At 47.3% G+C, this 19,161-nt stretch overlaps 1 protein-coding gene and 1 non-coding gene across 2 annotated transcripts; one reads left to right on the forward strand and one right to left on the reverse strand.

The window, feature by feature from the left end:
• Positions 1 to 2,303: 2,303 nt before the first annotated feature.
• LOC129058101 (non-histone chromosomal protein HMG-17-like) lies at positions 2,304 to 3,496 on the reverse strand (the record flags this gene model as incomplete). The annotated part of the gene is made up of 1 exon (XM_054549666.2): positions 2,304 to 3,496. A coding segment is annotated over one exon (354 nt), but the record flags the coding sequence as incomplete, so codon positions are not given.
• Positions 3,497 to 15,291: 11,795 nt separating this feature from the next.
• LOC112131020 (U6 spliceosomal RNA) lies at positions 15,292 to 15,402 on the forward strand. The gene has a single exon (XR_002913178.2). It is a non-coding gene; the product is annotated as a U6 spliceosomal RNA (small nuclear RNA).
• Positions 15,403 to 19,161: the final 3,759 nt, after the last annotated feature.

Genomic DNA, 19,161 nt, shown 5'->3' on the forward strand with positions numbered 1-19,161 from the left:
TATGGGCTTTTCATTGCTTGTGTAATAGGTGAGGTTGGAAATGTAAGAACGTAAAAATTAGATTGCACATCCTGTTAGGGTATTCTTGGTCCTATCAGAGATGGGGAAGTGGGCTAATGATTGCATATTTAGAAGTCAGAAAGGGACTTTTCCTTCATAACAAGGGTGGTAGGTTAAATTGGTAAAGACCCAGTTTTTTGAGGGAATGGGAGTGGCAACATAAGCAGAGGTGGATAGAGAGATACAAAGCCAACAGTCATTTGCCAGGGAAGGATTGGACTGGTTTAACAGAGAGTGAGTTAAGTTGAGAGTCTTACAGAGGTAATTAGGAGCTAGTGGAAGGGGAGGGGTGATTGTATGAGGTATCCAAGGAAGCAGGAGGGATAGATAGACAAAGAGTAAATGGGAAGGTAAAGGGGGTGCTCTGGAAGATGAGATCATTTTATCCAGGCTGAGTTAAAGGTAGGAGTAAATTGCTGTCAGAAGGAAGGATGATAGAAAGAAGGTTGATGTGATTAAGATTTTCATCCTGGCAGGAGCTACAGTATATAGTCCTATCCCAAAGAGTATGGTTAGTATGCTGCTTAATAATATGATGAAATAGCAAAAGGATTCCATCAAAGGGGCAAGGAGAAGTGTTAAAGATAAAGATTACGTAGGTTTTCACTTATCTTTTTTAAGGAGGAAGGAGTTTTTCTTCAGGATCAGTGATAGGAGCCTTTTTAGTCTGGATGTTTCCTTCCGAAATAGGAGATGCAAGTCCTCCAACCGTTCGCAGGTGTATCGAGGCTGGTCTGGATGATCTTGGGACTCCTGAGCTGATGGTCCCTCAGGTTCCTCAGGGGGTGCCCAAAATTTAACTCGGGTGTGGTGAATCCAAGATTCCATTCCTGCCACCTTAACTACAGTGGGGGTAGAGAGGATTACCGAGTATGGTCCTTCCCACGAAGAATCCTTACATGGGGAGGTAAAGGGGAGAGATTTGACCAACACTAGATCTCCTGTATTACAGGTGTGACCCACCATGCCTAGCCAGACTGTTAATAGTAGAAGCAAAGTAGGGAGGGAGAGGAAACGAATATAATGTGTTTCTGTTTTGTTTTAATTTTTTATTTTTGAGACAGATTCTCACTCGGTTACCCAGGTTGGAGTGCAGTGGCGCAATCTTGGCTCACTGCAACCTCTGCCTCCTGGGTTCAAGCGATTCTCCTACCTCAGCCTCCTGAGTAGCTGGGACTACAGGCAGGCGCCACCACGCCCGGCTAATTTTTTGTATTTTTAGTTGAGACGGGATTTCACCATGTTAGCCAGGATGGTCTTGATCGCCTGATTTTGTGATCTGCCCACCTCGACCTCCCAAAGTTCTGGGATTACAGGCATAAGCCACTGCACCCGGTCTGAATTTTTAAAACAAGCATAGAGTACTTTCTTTCTCTCTTTTCTATTTTTTTTTTTTTTTTTTTGTAGATGGAGTTTTGTTCTTGTCGCCCAGGCTGGAGTGCAGTGGTGCAATCTTGGCTCACTGCAACCTCTGCCTCCCAGGTTCAAGTGATTCTCCTGCCTCACCCTCCCGAGTAGGACAAGAGTGAAACTCCGTCTCAAATAATAATAATAAAATGAAAATAAAAGAAAGCAGTAAAAAAGTCAGCTGCTCCTTTTCTTCCCTATTTAGAAAAAATAACTAGGAAGGTGTCTTAAGATTTAAACTATTTGAATTTTATTTTGATAAATTGTTTTATATGAATCACATAATGTAGTGTTCATACAAGCCCCACCAGTACACTCTTCCCCCATGAGACAGACTAATATTGCAACAGTCCAATGGGTTCACTTGCCTAGACAGAGCCAATTTCTCAAGACAGGGGAATCACAATAGAGAAAGAGTAATTCAGCAGGGCACAGTGGCTCACACCTGTAACCCCAGCACTTTGGCAGGCCAAGGTGGATGGATCACTTGAGGTCAGGAATTCAAGACCAGTCTGGCCAACATGGTGAAACCCTGTCCCTACTAAAAATACAAGAATTAGCCGGGTGTGGTGGAACATACCTGTAATCCCAGCTACTCTCGAGGCCGAGGCAGGAGAATCGCTTGTACCCGGGAGGTAGAGGTTGCAGTGAGCCGAGATCATGCCACTGCACTCCGGACTGGGTGACAGAGCAAGACTATCTTAAAATAAAATAAATAAAATAAAATAAAATAAAATAAAATAAAAAGTTAAAATGATAAAAATGATTTAAACAATTAAAATAATAAATAAAGAAGAGAAAGAGTGACTCAGAGCCAGTTGTGCAGGAGATCGGAGTTTTATTTTTTATTTTTTTCCAAGCCAAACTGTATCCAGCTTTATTAAAGATACTTTCCATAAACAATCATAGTATTTCAGGCAGGACATGGGCAGACAATTGTTAACAGTATACAACAACTTTCAAACTCCCTTCTTCAATGGACTACCAAAAATCAGAAAGCCACTATAAAACCCAATGAAGTCTTCACCTGATGCTCTGAACAGGGAAGGTTTAGAGTGAGGGTTGACATTTCACATTTAGCACGTTGTTTAACAACTTTTCACAAGCCGACTCTGACTTTCAGGAAGTGAAATGAAAATGGCAGAATTTATCTGAAGATGCACAATCTAGAAATGGAACCACTGCTCTTTTGACAGGTGCCATCTCAGTGGCATCACTGGAAAGTCCAGATTGCCTGACACACTGGTAACCAATGACTAGGGGTCAGGTCCCAACAGATGTCTGGGCTTAAGGGAGTTAAGTCTACGCTGAAAGATGAAAAGGGAGAAGAGGACATAAAAACACATTTGTTTTTCCATACCACAAGGCTTTTGTGCCAAGGTGGCCACGTGTGTCAAAGTCAGGGAATCCCTCCTCCTGGGAGCCAAGAGGAAGTCTCTCAAAACTAGAAGGGAAAGGTGCTTTCTCCACATCAATCCAGCTTCGGAGACATTCTATTGTAACATATGCCCCTTCCCCAAAAAAACAATGAAGTGTTCTGTGTGCTAACAATATAGCTTTAAAAAAAAAAAAAACAGTAAAACAAAAGTCCGCATTTTTATAAAACTTGATTAAAAAATGGTATTTCAAACTGTACAGTCACCAGAAGTACACAGTTATCAAAAATGCACACACTTCAGTTGGCCTCTCCAGCACCTTCAGCTTTCTGTGCCTGGTCTGTTTTGGCATCTTCATTTTCTGCAGGGTTATTCCCCTCCTTACCAGCATCAGCTTTTCCCTTTTTCCCTTTGGGTACTTTCTCTCCCTTCTTTGCAGGGGTCTTTTTAGGCTTGGGCTCTGGCTTTGGAGGAGCAGGTTTAGCAGACAACTTCGCGGATCTTCTCTGTGGTTCGCCCTTCACCTTGGGTTTATCTCCTTTAGCATCCCCTTCAGCCTTTCTCTTGAGTATGGTGGCAGTGGTGACGGTGGCGGGACGTAGGTGCTGGACGCAGGATGCGGCGGCGCGTGGGCTTTGGTCGGTCCCAGGGGGTCATTCTCACCTCTTCTTCTTCCCGGACTTTTATTATTACTCAAATCAGTCTCCCCGAGCATTCGGGGATCAGACTTTTTTTTTTTTTTTTTTTTTCTGATATGGACTCTCGTTTTGTCGCCTAGGCTGTAGTGTAGTGGTGCGATCTTGGCTGACTGCAACCTCCGCCTCCCGGGTTCAAGCAATTCTCCTGCCTCAGCCTCCCCAGTAGCTGGGACTACAGGCAGGCACCACCACCCCTGTGTATTTTTAGTAGAGACGGGGTTTCATCATATTGGCCAGGCTAGTCTCAAACTCCTGACCTTGTGATATGCCTGCCTCAGCCTCCCGAAGTGCTGAGATTACAGGCGTAAGCCACCACGCCCAGCTGGGATCAAAGTTTTTAAGGATAATTTGGTGGGTCGGGGAAGCCAGTGAGCCAGGAGTGCTGACTGGTTGGATTGCAGATGAAACCATAAGGAGTTGAAGCTGTCTTCTTGTGCTCAGTCAGTTCCTGGGTGGGGGCCACAAGATCAGATGAGCTAGTTTGTCCATCTGGGTGGTGCCAGCTGATCCATCAAGGCAGGGTCTGCTACATATCTCAAGCACTGGTCTTAGGAGCAGTTTAGGGAGGGTCAGAATATTGTAGCCTCCAACTGCATGACTCCTAAACGTTAATTTCTAATCTTGTGGCTAATATGTTAGTCCTATAAAGGCAGTCTAGTCCCCAGCTCTTTCGTTTTGGGAAAGAGCTGTTATCCTCTTCGTTTTAAACTATAAACTAAGTTCCTTCCAAAGTCAGTTCAGCCTACGCCCAGGAATGAACAAGAACAGCTTGGAGGTTACAAGCAAGATGGAGTTGGTTAGGTCAGATCTCTTTCAGTGTCTGAGCTACGATTTTGCAATGGCAGTTTCAATATTCTCCATAGCATCAGCACCTGCTGCCACTCTAGGCATTTACTGGCTTGTCATCTGCCTCCTGCACCGGAGCGTAAACACCATGAAGGCAAGAACTTTGCCTTGTTCACTCTTCTATTCTCCATTCCTAAAACAGTGCCTGGCCTGGCATTTAATAGGCCCTCAGTAATGTTTGTTGAAGAATAAACAAATGAACCTTGATCTTCAGAGGAATTACAAGATAAATTTAGAGTGTGTAGCTTGAATCATATATCAGCACAAATCAGAAACCAGAAGTATTGCTACCCCAGTTGACACTGTTGAGGAAAAACTTTTCCTTTATTAGGTTCAGCACTTGGAGTATGCAAATTAAATTGACAAATGACAGGTTAGCAAGAGAAAATATCTTTATTCATGTAGGTATAGAAGTTCGCAGAAAAATGCGACCCAAGGAGGCAGTTAGAAATCAGGGCTTAATAAGGGAAGGACCCCTAAGGAAAAACAAATGACTTTTAGTAAAAATAAATGGGTCCCAAGGAGCATAGATGGAAGATAGGATGGTTTTGAAACTGCCTTTGCCCAGATTGTGACAGAGTGAGAAGTCTGGCCTGGCTGACTCCGTCTTGCCTCGAGCCTCACAGGCTGGCTGGCTTCACTCAACCCTGGGCACAGACCAAGCTAACCACGGGAGGAATTCAGTCTATAGTTTAACTTTGAAGCAAAGATGATAATAGTCCCTCCCTAAAACTAACCCCCTTCTTGCTCAGGGACAGAAAACCACCTGTGTCCACCTTTGACCACCTGTGACCACCTCTGTAAAACTAATGAAAGGCCACAAGATTCGGATTATGGGAGATGCCTGAATTCTGTTAAAATGTAGGTGCAGGGCTGGGCACAGTGGCTCATGCCTGTAATCCCAGCACTTTGGGAGGCTGGGGCGGGTGGATCACCTGAGGTCATGAGTTCAAGACCAGCCTGACCAACATGGAGAAACCCCATCTCTACTAAAAATACAAAATTAGATGGGCGTGGTGGCACATGCCTGTCATCCCAGCTACTCAGAAGGCTGAGGCAGGAGAATTGCTTGAACCCGGGAGGTGGAGGTTGCGGTGAGCTGAGATCGCACCATTGCATCCAGCCTGGGGCAACAAGAGCGAAACCCCGTCTCAAAAAAAAAAAAAGTAGGTGCAGTTTGTTTGTTTGTTTAAGGCAGGGTCTCACTCTGTCAGGCTGGAGTACAGTGGCACCATCATAGCTTACTGTTGCAGCCTTGGCCTCCCCAGCTCAAATGATCCTCCTCTCTCAGCCTCCAGAGTAGCTAGGACTACGGGTGCATGCCACCATGCCCCACTAAGTTTTAAAAATTTTTGTAGAAGGCAGGGCGTGGTGGCTCATGCCTGTAACCTCAGCACTTTGGGAGGCCAAGGCGGGCAGATCAGGAGTTCGAGGCCAGCCTGACCAACATAGTGAAACCCCATCTCTACTAAAAATACAAAATTAGCTGGGTGTGGTGGCGCATGCCTATAATCCCACCTACTTGGGAGGCTGAGGCAGAAGTGCTTGAACCCAGGAGGCAGAGGTTGCAGTGAGCCGAGATCATGCCACTGCACTCCAGCCTGGGCAACAAGAGTGAAACTCTGTCTCAAAAAAAAAAAAAAAAATTGTAGAAACAAGGTGTCCCTATGTTGCCCAGGCTGGTCTCAGACTCCCAGGCTCAAATGATCCTCTTGCCTCAGCCTCCCAAAGTGCTGGGATTTCAGGTGTGAGCCACTGCACCTGGCCTTGCTTCTATAGTCCTTTACTGCTCAGAAGTCATGTGGCCAGAAGTCACAAGACTTGTGACTTCCCCAATTGCTCCTATAGGTAACATCATTATTGTAGAACCTAAGATTGCTTTTTTGAAATGTTTTTCAGATTTTTGCATTCTGGCAACCAACTGACCCCACCTGAACCCATGAGTCATGATTCAACTGGTCCTGTGTCCCCACACAAAGGTGGGCTCAGCACACTGGGACCATTTTCCACACCCTTATGATTTCATCCCCAACAAAAATAGCTCCCTGCCCATCAAACTATCCATATAAACCACAGCCTCTTGAGTTTTCAGAGCGGTTGATTTGAGCAATACCTCAGTTCCTTCTGCTTGGCTAGCTCTGTGTTAATAAAACTTCTTCTCTACTGCAATATCATGGTCTCAGATAATTGGTTTTGTCTGTGCAGTGGGCAGAAAGAACCTGTAGGGCGATTGCAGTTTTGTGACAAAGTCTGTTTGGGTATGATGATTATGAGTCATTCAATCTTGGTCTGGGCATGGTGGCTCATACCTGTAATCCCAACACTTTGGGAGGCCAAAGCGGGAGGACCACATGAGTCCAGGAGTTTGAGCATCACTGCAAGACCTCATCTTTAGAAAAAATACAAAAATTAGCCAGACTCAGTAGCGTATGCCTATAATCCCAGCTACTCGGGAGGCTGAAGCAGGAGGATCTCTTGAGCCAAGGAGGTTGAGGCTGCAGTGAGCCATGATCGCGCCACTGCACTCCAGCCTGGGTGATAGAGTGAGACCCTGCTAAAAAAAAAAAAAAAAAAAAAAAAAAAAAAAAAGTAAAAATAAAAGAATCAGTCACTCCTCCTTGGCTGCTCCCAAGAGGGGATTTTGAGTTCTTTTGGAAGCCTTTGCTTTTGGCCACATAAGGGAGTTCAGGAAAAGCATCTATTCTCAAATACCTTCAGCTCAAAATAATTCTTATGCCACAGGAGCATATTCTGGACCCCTTCAACACTCCATTTTGCGTCCTCTTTGTATATGATTCTGTCTGCTCAGCCAGCCTGAGTGTCTTAAAGCAGGGACTACGTCTAACTTGCCTTGAAATCCCCAGTGCTGAGCTGGTGGGTAGAAGATATTTAATAAATGTTGCCGCATGAGGGGCTTTTCTGAGTAGATCATATATAAAGTAAGGGAGAAGGGGGACTGCTCTCCCATAACCCTATGTCTAAAAACACTCCCAGGCCAGGCGCAGTGGCTCACGCCTGTAATCCTAGCACTTTGGGAGGCCGAGGCGGGCAGATCACTAGGTCAGGAGACCAAGACCATCCCGGCTAACACGGTGAAATCCCGTCTCTACTAAAAATACAAAAAATTTGTCAGGCGTGGTGGCAGGCACCTGTAATCCCAGCTGCTCGGAAGGCTGATGCAGGAGAATGGCGTGAACCTGGGAGGTGGAGCTTGCAGTGAGCCAAGATCGCACCACTGCACTCCAGCCTGGGTGACAGAGTGAGACTCCATCTCAAAAATAAATAAATAAATAAATAAATTTTTAAAAATTAAAAATAAATAAATAAATAAAAACACTCCCAAACTCTATGTGAATCTACACACTAGTGTACATCTTTTTCCTGGGAGAGACTCTCAAACTCAAACAAGGTATGTATCTCTTGACCAAAGACTCTCTCCTTAGGCCAGGTGAGGTGGCTCACGCCTGTAATTCCAGCACTTTAGGTGGCTGAGGTGAGCAGATCACTTGGGGTCAGGAGTTTGAGACCATCCTGGCCTACATGGTGAAACCCCATCTCTACTAAAAATACAAAAATTAGCTGGGCATAGTGGCGGGCACCTATAATCCCAGCTACTCAGGAGGCTGAGGCAGGAGAATCACTTGAACTTGGGAGGCGGAGGCTGCAGTGAGCCGAGATCACACCACTGCACTCCAGCCTGGGCGATAGAGCGAGACTCAGTCTCAAAAAAAAAAGAGAGAGGAAAGAAAGAAAGTATTCACAGGGTGGGAGCAGGCTGAGCATAAGGGCTCAAGAGCCCTGTTACAGAATTTTCTGGGGTTTAAACACCCTCTAGAAGTTTCCATTGGTTACTTGGTATACACCCTAGGTAAATGAAGAGGATGAAATAACGTTACAAAATCATGTATTCAGCATATGCCCTATGTAAATAGAGAAGATATTTCCTGTCATAGCTGAAGTGTTCCCATTTGATTTTTTTTGTTTGTTTGTTTTGTTTTGTTTTGTTTGAGAGAGAGAGCGAGACTCCGTCTCAAAAAAAAAAGAAAAACAAGAAGCACTGGCAAGATATAAGCCCCTGCTTAGGGAGCTGGGATCTGAGGACCTGGCAGGAGGGGGAAGAGCCTCTGTCCAGAAGGAGGCCAAGGATACCCTGAGGACAGGACCGAGAGAGGAGCCTTGGCACTGGGCCCGGGATGGCGCCTCTCTTGCCAGGAGTCTGTGCGTAGGCTCCAGGTTATGAGGTCTGGGACTGTGTCCAAACAGGGCAGACTAATTGGGAAGTAACAGAAGCATCTTTGTCTTTGCTGAACTTAATTTCTGTGGTTAATAGACTAAGAGGCAGGAGCCTGGGATGTTGATTCTTAGCCTTGTTTCTTGTCGTTGTTATTTTTTAATTTTGAGGTTTCACAAATAATCTCAGAGATATTCTAAAGATCTTAAAAGAATGGAAACTAAGTTAATTTTAGTTTGCCTTAAATACATATTATACATATATGCATTGTGTGTGTGTGTGTGTGTGTGTGTGTGGTGTGTGTGTTTATGGTAAAGCCCCGAACTGCAGCCTTCAGATGCTGGAATTCTCCAGACCCTCCTACAGAGGGCCCCCAGCCTCTCCTGAACAGCCCCTCCTGAACCAAGATGACTCAGATGCTGGAATTCTCCAGACCCTCCACAGAGGGCCCCCAGCCTCTCCTGAACAGCCCCTCCTGAACCAAGATGACATGGTAACACCATGTCATCTTGGAGATGGTTTCTTCTCTGAAACCGAGATGCCCTCGGCCTCCCTGGGAATGCTCTCTGTAGTCGTCCTCATCTCCGGAGCCACAGAGAATAGGTCTATTCCCTTTATTGCGTAATAGTCCTTCAGTAAGTGGAGCTCAGATCTCAAGTCTGCTGTCTTCCTAGGGGGACCTGGGGAGGTGTGTTCTGTGTCCCTCACATCCTGCCTCCCTAAGAGGGGCCCTACGTGTGCTTGTTACTCAGAATCAAAGACCCTTCCCCAGAGTACGAACTTCACACTGGACGTGATTCTCTTATTTTATTATTTTTTCGAGGCAGCCTCTCGTTCTGTTGCCCAGCCTAGAGTGCAATGGCGCAATCACCGCTCACTGTAGCCTCAACCTCCTGGGCTCAAGCATTTGTCCTGCCTCAGGCTCCTGAGTAGCTAGGACTATAGGTGCATGCCACCATGCCCGGCTAACATTTTAAACTCTTGTAGACACAAGATGGGGTCTCACTATGTTGCCTAGGCTGGTCTCAAACTCGTGGACTCAAAGGATCCTCCCTCAGCTTCCCAAAGTGCTGAGATTACATGTGTGAGCAACCACACTCCGAGTGATCCTTTTATTCATTTGTTTGTTTCGTTTTACTTTTTTATTATTTATTTATTTATTTTTTTTTTTTGAGACAGTCTCGCTCTGTTGCCCAGGCTGGAGTGCAGTGGTGCGATCTCGGCTCACCACAAGCTCCGCCTCCCGGGTTCCCGCCATTCTCCTGCCTCAGCCTCCCGAGTAGCTGGGACTACAGGCACACGCCACCACGCCCGGCTAATTTTTTGTGTTTTTAGTAGAGACGGGGTTTCACCGTGTTAGCCAGGATGGTCTCTATCTCCTGACCTCGTGATCTGCCTGCCTCAGCCTCCCAAAGTGCTGGGATTACAGGCATGAGCCACCATGCCCAGCCTATTTTTTATTTTTTGAGATGGAGTTGTACTCTTGTTGCCCAGCCTGGAGTGCAATGGCGCGATCTTGGCTCACTGCAACCTCCACCTCCCACGTTCAAGCAATTCTCCTGCCTCAGCCTCCCGAGCAGCTGGAATTACAGGTGCCCACCACCATGCCTGGCTAATTTTTATCTTTAGCAGAGACAGGGTTTCACCATATTGGTCAGGCTGGTCTTGAACTCCTGACCTCGTGATCCACCTGCCTCAGCCTCCCAAAGTGCTGGGATTACAGGCATGAGCCACCGCGCCCAGCCTCGTTTTGTCTTTTAAGAGACAGGGTCTCGCTCTGTCACCCAAGCCGTAGTGCAGTGGCACGATCATAACTCATTGCAGCCTCCAACTCCTGGGCTCAAGGGATACTCACCCTCAGCTGTTTGAATAGCTGGGACCACAGGCACACGCCACCACTCCTAGCTAATTTTTGTTGCTGTTGTTGAGACAAGGTCTTGCTGTGTTGCCCAGGCTGGTCTCAAATGCCTAGGCTCAAGCAGTCCTCACACCTTGGTTTCCCAAAGTGCTGGGATTTACAGGCATGAGCCACTGTGCCCAGCCAAAACTATCAGCTTTGCTTGCAAATGTATCTGGAATCCAATCACTTCTCACACATCCACTGCCACAAGCTACAAGACCTATGGGGCCACCGTGGTCTCTCCCTGTGACAAGGCAAGAGTCTCCTCATCAGTTGGGCAGTGGCTCATGCCCATAATCCTGGCACTTTGGGAGGCCAAAGTGGTGAATCGCTTGAACCCAAGAGTTCTAGATCAGCTTAGACAACAAAGTGAGACTCACTCTCTACCAAAAAAAATTAAAAACTAGCCAGGCGTGGTGGTACATGCCTGTGGTCCCAGCTACTCAGGAGGCTAAGATGGGAGGATCACTTGAACCCTGGAGGCTGAAGCTGCAATGAGCTGTGATCATGCCACTGCACTCCAGCCTCAGTGGCAGAGCAAGACCCTGTCTTAAAAAAAGAAAGGCCAGGCGCGGTGGTTCACGCCTGTAATCCCAGTACTTTGGGAGGCCGAGGCGGGTGGATCACGAGGTCAGGAGTTCAAGACCAGCCTGGCCAACATGCTGAAACTCCGTCTCTAGTAAATATACAAAAATTAGCTGGGCGCGATGGCACACACCTGTAATCCCAGCTACTTCGAAGGCTGAGGCAGGAGAATCGCTTAAACCCGGGTGCCAGAGGTTGCAGTGAGCCAAGATCAAGCCACTGCACTCCAGCCTGGGCAACAGAGCAAGACTTCATCTCAAAAACAAAAAAGAAAGAAAGAAAAAAGAAAGAAAGAAAGAAAAAAGAAAGAAAGGAAGAATTCTCCTTATTGAGCCTCCCTGTTTCAGCACCTCCCACACCCCCGTGGTAGACTCTCTTGGGTTGTGGGGGGTCCTACTATCCAGGCCCATGGGTGGCCCCTACCACCAACTCTGGGCTTGACCATGGGACCTGTTTTGGCCAATGAGTCAGCAGCAAGCAGAGGCCATCAGCACTTGCACACTGGGACTGGCCCTCTTGGATCATTTGTTTTTGGGCTACAGCTTCCATGTGAGAAGCTAGGCTGGACCACAGGTGAGCACACTTTCTCTATAAAGGGCTGGATAGTAAGTATTTTCAGCCTTGTGGGCCTTGCAGTCTCTGTTGAAACTACTGGACTTTGCCATTGCAGCTTGAGAGCTGCCATATACAATATGTAAAGAAATGGAGCCTGCGCAACATAGGAGACTCCGTGTCTACAAAAAAGTTAAAAAAAAAAAAATTTAGCTGGCCGTGGTGGTACACACCTGTGGTCCCAGCCACTTGGGAGGCTGAGATGGGAGGATCACTTGAGCCTGGGAGGTTGAGGCTGCAGTGAGCCATGATTGGCAGCACTGCACTCCAGCCTGGCCAACAGTGCGAGACCTGTCTCAAAAAAGAAAGGAAACGAGTGTGTCTGTGTTCCCACAAAACTTTATAAAAACAGAATTTGGACCCTAGGCCATAGCTTGTCAACCCCTGGGCTAGATAAGACTACTGAATGATGAGAAGCCATGTGGAGAGACCCTGCAGAGTGAGAGGCTCTAGTAGGTTGAATAATGTCCTCCCCCAAAACTTCATGTTTATCCACAGCCTGTGACTATGACTTCGGCTGCCAAAACACAGCTCCTTAGACTGGGCAATTTACAAATAGTAGACATTTCTTTCTCACGGATCTGGAGGCTGGGAAACACAAGATCAAGGTGTCCACAGATTTGGTATCAAGTAAGGGCCTGCTTTCTGCCCCTGCTCCATAGATGCTGTGCTCTCACATGGCAGAAGAGAAAGGCAGCTCCCTCCAACCTCTTTTATGAGAACCTTAATCCCATTCGTGAAGGCAGGGCTCAATCACCTATCAAAGGCCCCACCTTTTTTTGTTTGTTTTGAGACAGAGTCTCTCTCTGTCACCCAAGCTGGAGTGCACTGGCATGATCTCAGCTCACTGCAAACTCCACCACCTGGGCTCAAGTGGTCCTGCCTCAGCCTCCTGAGTAGCTGGAATTACAGGCGCCTGCCACCGCGCTCGGCTAATTTTTATATTTTTAGTAGAGACAGGGTTTCACCATGTTGGTGGTAAGGCTGGTCTCCAACTCCCGATCTCAGGTGATCTGCCCACCTCAGCCTCCCAAAATGCTGGAATTATAGGTGTGAGCCTCCATGCCCAGCCTATCAGTTTCATCCAGTCTCCTACCTTTGCTTTTGAGATCAGTACCTCAAGAAGACTCATTCAACCAGTTAGAAATCCACCCACTTGCTTTTCTGTTCAAAATGCAGAAGAGAAATCTTCATTTCTCTCCTAGCCCCAAGAATTACCTAAGAGGCTCTGACAAATGCTGTGCTGAAATCCATTCTCTCCTCAGCATTTCCCTGACCACCAGGAAACAAGACAAGCAAACAAAAACCCCGGTTAGTCAGAGAATTCCAGTGCAGGAGGTGTGGGGACTTTACTTCCAAGGACTTCACTTCATGGGAACTGTAATGTGTTTGTGCGAAATCAGAAAAGTCTCTTTTGTTTTGAAACAGAGTTTCTCTCTTGTCACTCAGGCTGGAGTGCAGTGGCGCTATCTCGGCTCACTGCACCCTCCACCTCTTGGGTTCAAGCAATTCTCCTGCCTCAGCCTACTGAGTAGCTGGGATTACAGACACCCACCACCACACCCAGCGAATTTTTGTATTTTCAGTGGAGACAGGGTTTCACCATGTTGGCCAGGCTGGTCTCAAACTCCCAACCTCACGTGATCTGCCCTCCTTGGCCTCCCAAAGTGTGGGATTACAGGTGTGAGCCACCGGGCCCAGCCGAAAATCAGAAAGTGTCTACCCCTTTGCTTAGGAAATGCCAGAAAACATCAACCTGAGTATGGGGTTGGGGACATTTTATCATTGGAACTCCAATGCTGACATAGTGTAACTGGCATTTCGGACTGCAAGCTGCCTCTCCTTCTGACTGCAAACCTGTTCTAGAGAGAATACAGAATCCGGCAGACACAAAAGCTTCCTGAGTCATGTTTCGCATATCCTGAAGCCGCTACAGCTAAATTCTAGGTAGTTGTGGTATAGATAGGCAAATCAAGACAAGGTTCCTTGGACTAAGGGTGGTGTTGTAGCATTTTACTGGAATCCGGGGACTAGGGGAACGAACAATCTTCATCTTGGAGGAGCACAATGCTGAGGTTGGGGGCGAGGACTGGGGACCAGGCTGCGTGGGTTGGTCCTCTGGCACCTCAGCCAGCAGCTGCTGCCTCTCTGCCCCTTGGAAAGTGGAGACAATCAGACGGAGTGTGCTCATGGACTTGCTTACAAGATTAAATGAGTTATATGTACAAGCATCCTGGTGTCTGGCAGGTAACAGGGCCTCAGCAACATTATTTTATTTATTTATTTATTTTGACACAGAGTCTCACTGTGTTGCCCAGGCTGGAGTGCAGTGTGGCACGATCTCAGCTCACTGCCACCTCTGCCTCTTGGACTCAAGCAATTTTCCTGCCTCAGCCTCCTGAGTAGCTGAGATTACACACATGTGCCACCATGCCCAGCTAATTTTTGTATTTTTGTAGAGATGGGGTTTTGCCATGTTGGCCAGGCTGGTCTCGAACTCCTGACCTCAGATGATCTGCCTGCCTCGCCCGCCCAAAGTGCTGGGATTACAGGCGTGAGCCACTGTGCCCGGCCCAGCAACTTTATTAGTCTGTGATAGATGCAGGGAGAATTTTCTCATTATCTTGTCGTGTGCCTGAAGGCGTGGTGAAACCCTGCTCCCCGCGCCTGAATCACGCGGGACCACTACCTTCTGGTCCTCATTTTCCATCTGGAACTCAGCAATTGTCATCTGACCTCTCCTCCTCTCAAGACAAGGACTGTCCCAGGGGCCGGCACTCCTGCCTCTAAGTGACGCTGTGACAACCTTAAGAACCTCAGCGGCCGGTCGCGGTGGCTCATGCCTGTAATCCCAGCACTTTGGGAGACCAAGGAGGGCGGATCACCTGAGGTCAGGAGTTCAAGACCAGGCTGACCAACATGGAGAAACCCTGTCTCTACTAAAAATACAAAATTAGCTGGGCATGGTGGCATATGCCTGTAATCCCAGCTACTAGGGAGGATGAGGAAGGAGAATCGCTTGAACCTGGGGGGCGGAGGTTGCGGTGAGCCGAGATGGCGCCATTGCACTCCAGCCTAGGCAACAAGAGTGAAACTCCGTCTCAACAAAAAAAAAAGAACCTCGGCAACAACCTTAAGAATTTTGTGAAAAAAAGGGAGGCAACGGAGACACGTGAAAAGAAAACTGGCTGGATAACTTCCTGCAGGTACTATTTAGGGATATTAGTGCCTTCTAGGTATCCATTCCAGCTTGAAGCAGTAATTCCCAGACTACCGACCTCCTCCTGAGGCTATTATCACATCCATCCCAAAGATAAAGGTGCTGGGGCCCTGAGGGAGGCCATGCTGAGCTCTTTGATGCCAAACAGAGATGCTTTCCTCTGATGCCTGCTGAGACAGACTTTCCAGAAGTTGTTCTCCCTCGGCTCTCACTTGGGTGCCCCTTCATGACCTCTGCCCAGGGGAACTCTGCTCCCAGGGTGCCTGCTCCTGGCTTCCCCAGCTCCCCTGGGCCTTCTTGCTTAATCACCTCCCCTTTACTCCTCTCATTTGGGCACCCTGAGGAATGCCAACCTAGCATGACTTGGCAGCACATATACTAAAAAAAGAATTGGAATGCTACAGAGAAGATCAGCATGGGCCCTGCACAAGGATGTCATGCAAATCTGTGAAGTGTTCCGTACTTATAACTTTTTAATATATATTTAAAAATAAAATATGGCCAGGCGCGGTGGCTCACACCTATAATCTCAGCACTTTGGGAGGCTGAGGTGGGAGGATCAAGAGGTCAGGAGATCAAGATCATCCTAGCTAATACGGTGAGACCCCATCTCTACTAAAAATACAAAAGATTAGCAGGGCATGGTGGCACGCGCCTGTAATCCCAGCTAATCTGGAGGCTGAGGCAGGAGAATCGCTTGAACCCGGGAGGCAAAGGTTGCAGTGAGCCGAGATTGTGCCACTACACTCCAGCCTGGGTGACAGAGAGAGACTCTGTCTCGAAAATAAAACAAAATAAAATAAAATAATATAAAATAGGCTGGGTGAGGTGGCTCATGCCTGTAATCCCATCACTTTGGGAGGCCGAGGCAGGTGGATCACGAGGTCAGGAGTTTGAGACCAGCCTGGTCAACATGGTAAAACCCTGCCTCTACTAAAAATACAAAATTAGCCGGGCGTGGTAGTGGATACCTGTAATCCCAGCTACTCGGGAGGCTGAGGCAGGAGGATCGCTTGAATCCAGGAGGCAGAGGTTGCAGTGAGCCGAGATTGCACCAGTGCACTCCAGCCTGGGCAAAAAAAATGAGACTCCTTCTAAAAAAAAAAAAATCATTTTAAAAAGCAAGGGAATAGATCGGGCGCGGTAGCTCATGCCTGTAATCCCAGCACTTTGGGAGGCCGAGGCAGGTGGATCATGAGGTCAGGAGATCGAGACCATCCTGGCTAACACGGTGAAACCCCGTCTCTACCAAAAATACAAAAAATTAGCCAGGTGTGGTGGCAGGTGCCTCTAGTCCCAGCTACTCGGGAGGCTGAGGCAGGAGAATGGTATGAACCAGGGAGGCAGAGCTTAAAGTGAGCTGAGATCAGCCACTGCACTCCAGCCTGGGCGACAGAGCGAGATTCCGTCTCAAAAAAAAAAAAAAAAAAAAAAGCAAGGGAATAATAAAACACAAAATTTAGAATAGTGGCTACCTCTGGGGTCAAAGAACATACAGGGGACCTAAATGACATTACTAATGTTCCATTTCTTTTTTTTATTTTTTATTTTTTTGGGAAGGAATCTTGCTCTGTTGCCTGGCTAGAGTATAGTGGCACACTCTTGGCTCATTGCAACCTCTGCCTCCTGGGTTCAAATGATTCTGCTGCCTCAGCCTCCCGAGCAGCTGCGAGTACAGGCATGTACCACCACACCCGGCTAATCTTTGTATTTTTGGTAGAGATGGGGTTTCACCATGTTGGTCAGGCTGGTCTTGAACTCCTGACCTCAGGTGATCCACCCGCCTTGACCTCCCAAACTGCTGGGATTACCGGCATGAGCCAGCGCACCCGGCCCCCATTTCTTTTTTTCTTTTTTTTTTTTTTTAACTTTCCATTTCTTTTCTTTTTTTTCTTTTTTTAACTCTTGTTGCCCAGGCTGGAGTACAATGGCGTGATCTTGGCTCACTGCAACCTCTGCCTCCTGGGTTCAAGCAATTCTCCTGCCTTAGCCTCCCGAGTAGCTGGGATTACAGGCATGTGCCACCACACCTTGCTAATTTTTTGTATTTTTAGTCGAGATGAGGTTTCACCATGTTGGCCAGGCTGGTCTCAAACTCCTGACCTCAGGTGATCCACCCACCTCAGCCTCCCAAAGTGATGGGATTACAGGGCTGATCCACCATGTCCGGCCCCATTTCTTCCTTTGAGACAGGTCTTTATCTCCCAGGCTGGAGTGCACTGGTACAATCATAGCTCATTGTAATCTTAACCTCCTAGGCTCAAGTGACCCTCCCACCTGAGTCTCCCTAGTAGCTGGGATGGGACTACAGGCATGTGCCACATCTGCCTAATTTTTTAGTTTTTACGGAGACTGCGTTCTCCTCCATGTTGCCCAGGCTGTTCTGCTGTTCTGGAACTCCTGGGCTCAAGCAATCCTCCTGCCTCGGCCTCCCTAAGTGCTGGGAGTACTGATGTGAGCCACCGAGCCTGGACTCTAGGGTTCCATTTCTTTCTCTTTTTTTGGAGACGGAGTCTCGCTCTGTCGTCCAGGCTGGAGTGCAGTGGTGCCATCTCGGCTCACTGCAAGCTCCGCCTCCCAGGTTCAAGTGGTTCTCCTGCCTCAGCCTCCTGAGTAGCAGGGACTACAGGCGCCTGCCACCACGCCCAGCTGATTTTTATATTTTTAGTAGAGACGGGGTTTCACCATGTTGGTCAGGCTGGTCTTGAACTCCTGACCTCGTGATCTGCCCGCCTCGGCCTCCCAAAGTGCTGGGATTACAGGTGTGAGCCACCATGCCCGGCCTGGTGTTCCATTTCTTAAGCGGGATGTGGGTACACAGATTTATATATGCTTTATGTCTCTGGTGTACGTGAAATAGAGTGATGAACAAATACCAAAACCTCATGATCTGTTATGAGGAGGGACCATCCACCTACATCCCCTTCTGCACTCATCCGGTATCTTAGCTCCCCACAGCTCCTTATCCAACCCTGAAGTTCCCTATCTGGCTGGAGACCCTCTTTCACAAAGATCACCTTCTCAAGCTGACCAGAGGTTTTTACACACGTATCACAGGGAGAATCAGTAATCCAAGCGAGTTATAGGTCGTAGCAGATTCACTTTTCCTTGATCCTGGCCACGTGCAGACACCATGCCTGTGTTACCTACAGTGCTTCAAGGTGTGGTATTCCTACAACTTTGGACAGTTATTCCCCACCTGCCCACCACCGCCAATGAAACTGCTCAACAAGCTTACAGCAAGTGAGGATAACTAAATGCGATGCCCTTGTGCTGACTACAAGCAAATGTGAACCCCACAGCCTGCTAACAAAGCTTAAGGAGCTATGGAAACAGGGAGGGCATTTGGCAGCCTGTGAATTTCGAAAAAGATTTCAGGACATCTCTAGTAATCATTAACATTTTAGCTACAATGTGAGGTCGAAGTGCTGGCTCAGAATGTGGTGCTGCAGCCTCCAAGAATCTTGCAAAGGCAGCAGCCTGGGATCATGTTCTGCCTCTGATTTCCTGCTAGATTTACTGGTTCTGGCCACAGCAGAGTATCTTTATCTCTCTAACCATTTTAACGTAAAATAAGATTGTCTGGAGCCTTTTCAGGGCCACGCCTTAGAATTGCTCTGAAAGTGAGTACCAAATGCCTGATTTCTTTGAGTCCTTACCAGTAGGAGATGTTGGCTGTTGATTTAGCTGCTGAGTCATGGGGCTGGGGATAGTGGTTTTCAGTAGCCAAAAACGTTAGTGTATTGCTGGTGAAATCACAAACTCTGCTTGCAAAATTTTACTTTTTTTTTTTTTTTTTTTGCTGAATTTAATCCTAAAGTTCTTGCTTTTTACCCACTGGAAAGCAAATACTATGGTCTCAATAGGCCTTCATTTTTAACCAACGCCATGGAAACCTGTCAGTAGCTAAGAGGGTAAAAATGCTAGGGGTTAACGAAGAAAAGCAGTTTTTGCAGCTGAGCAGAAGAAATAATTAAATTCAAGTACATATTTGAACACCTCTTTACAAGGAAATGAGGAAAATCAGATGTTTTAGTTCTCTTACAGACCAGCAGTAATGTTGAAAAATATAAAAGTAGCCGTAACAGAAAACGAAGTGATCATTTCAGCCCTCCCTTGGAGTGGGGGGATATATTGCGGAGCTGAGTTTTAATGGCTATCCGTTCTTGATCAGAAAGGTGAAATCACTCCACCAACTCCTTCCATATTCCATGGAATATGACCCG

Source organism: Pongo abelii, chromosome 1 (assembly GCF_028885655.2).
Source record: "Pongo abelii isolate AG06213 chromosome 1, NHGRI_mPonAbe1-v2.0_pri, whole genome shotgun sequence".
Taxonomy (NCBI): domain Eukaryota; kingdom Metazoa; phylum Chordata; class Mammalia; order Primates; family Hominidae; genus Pongo; species Pongo abelii.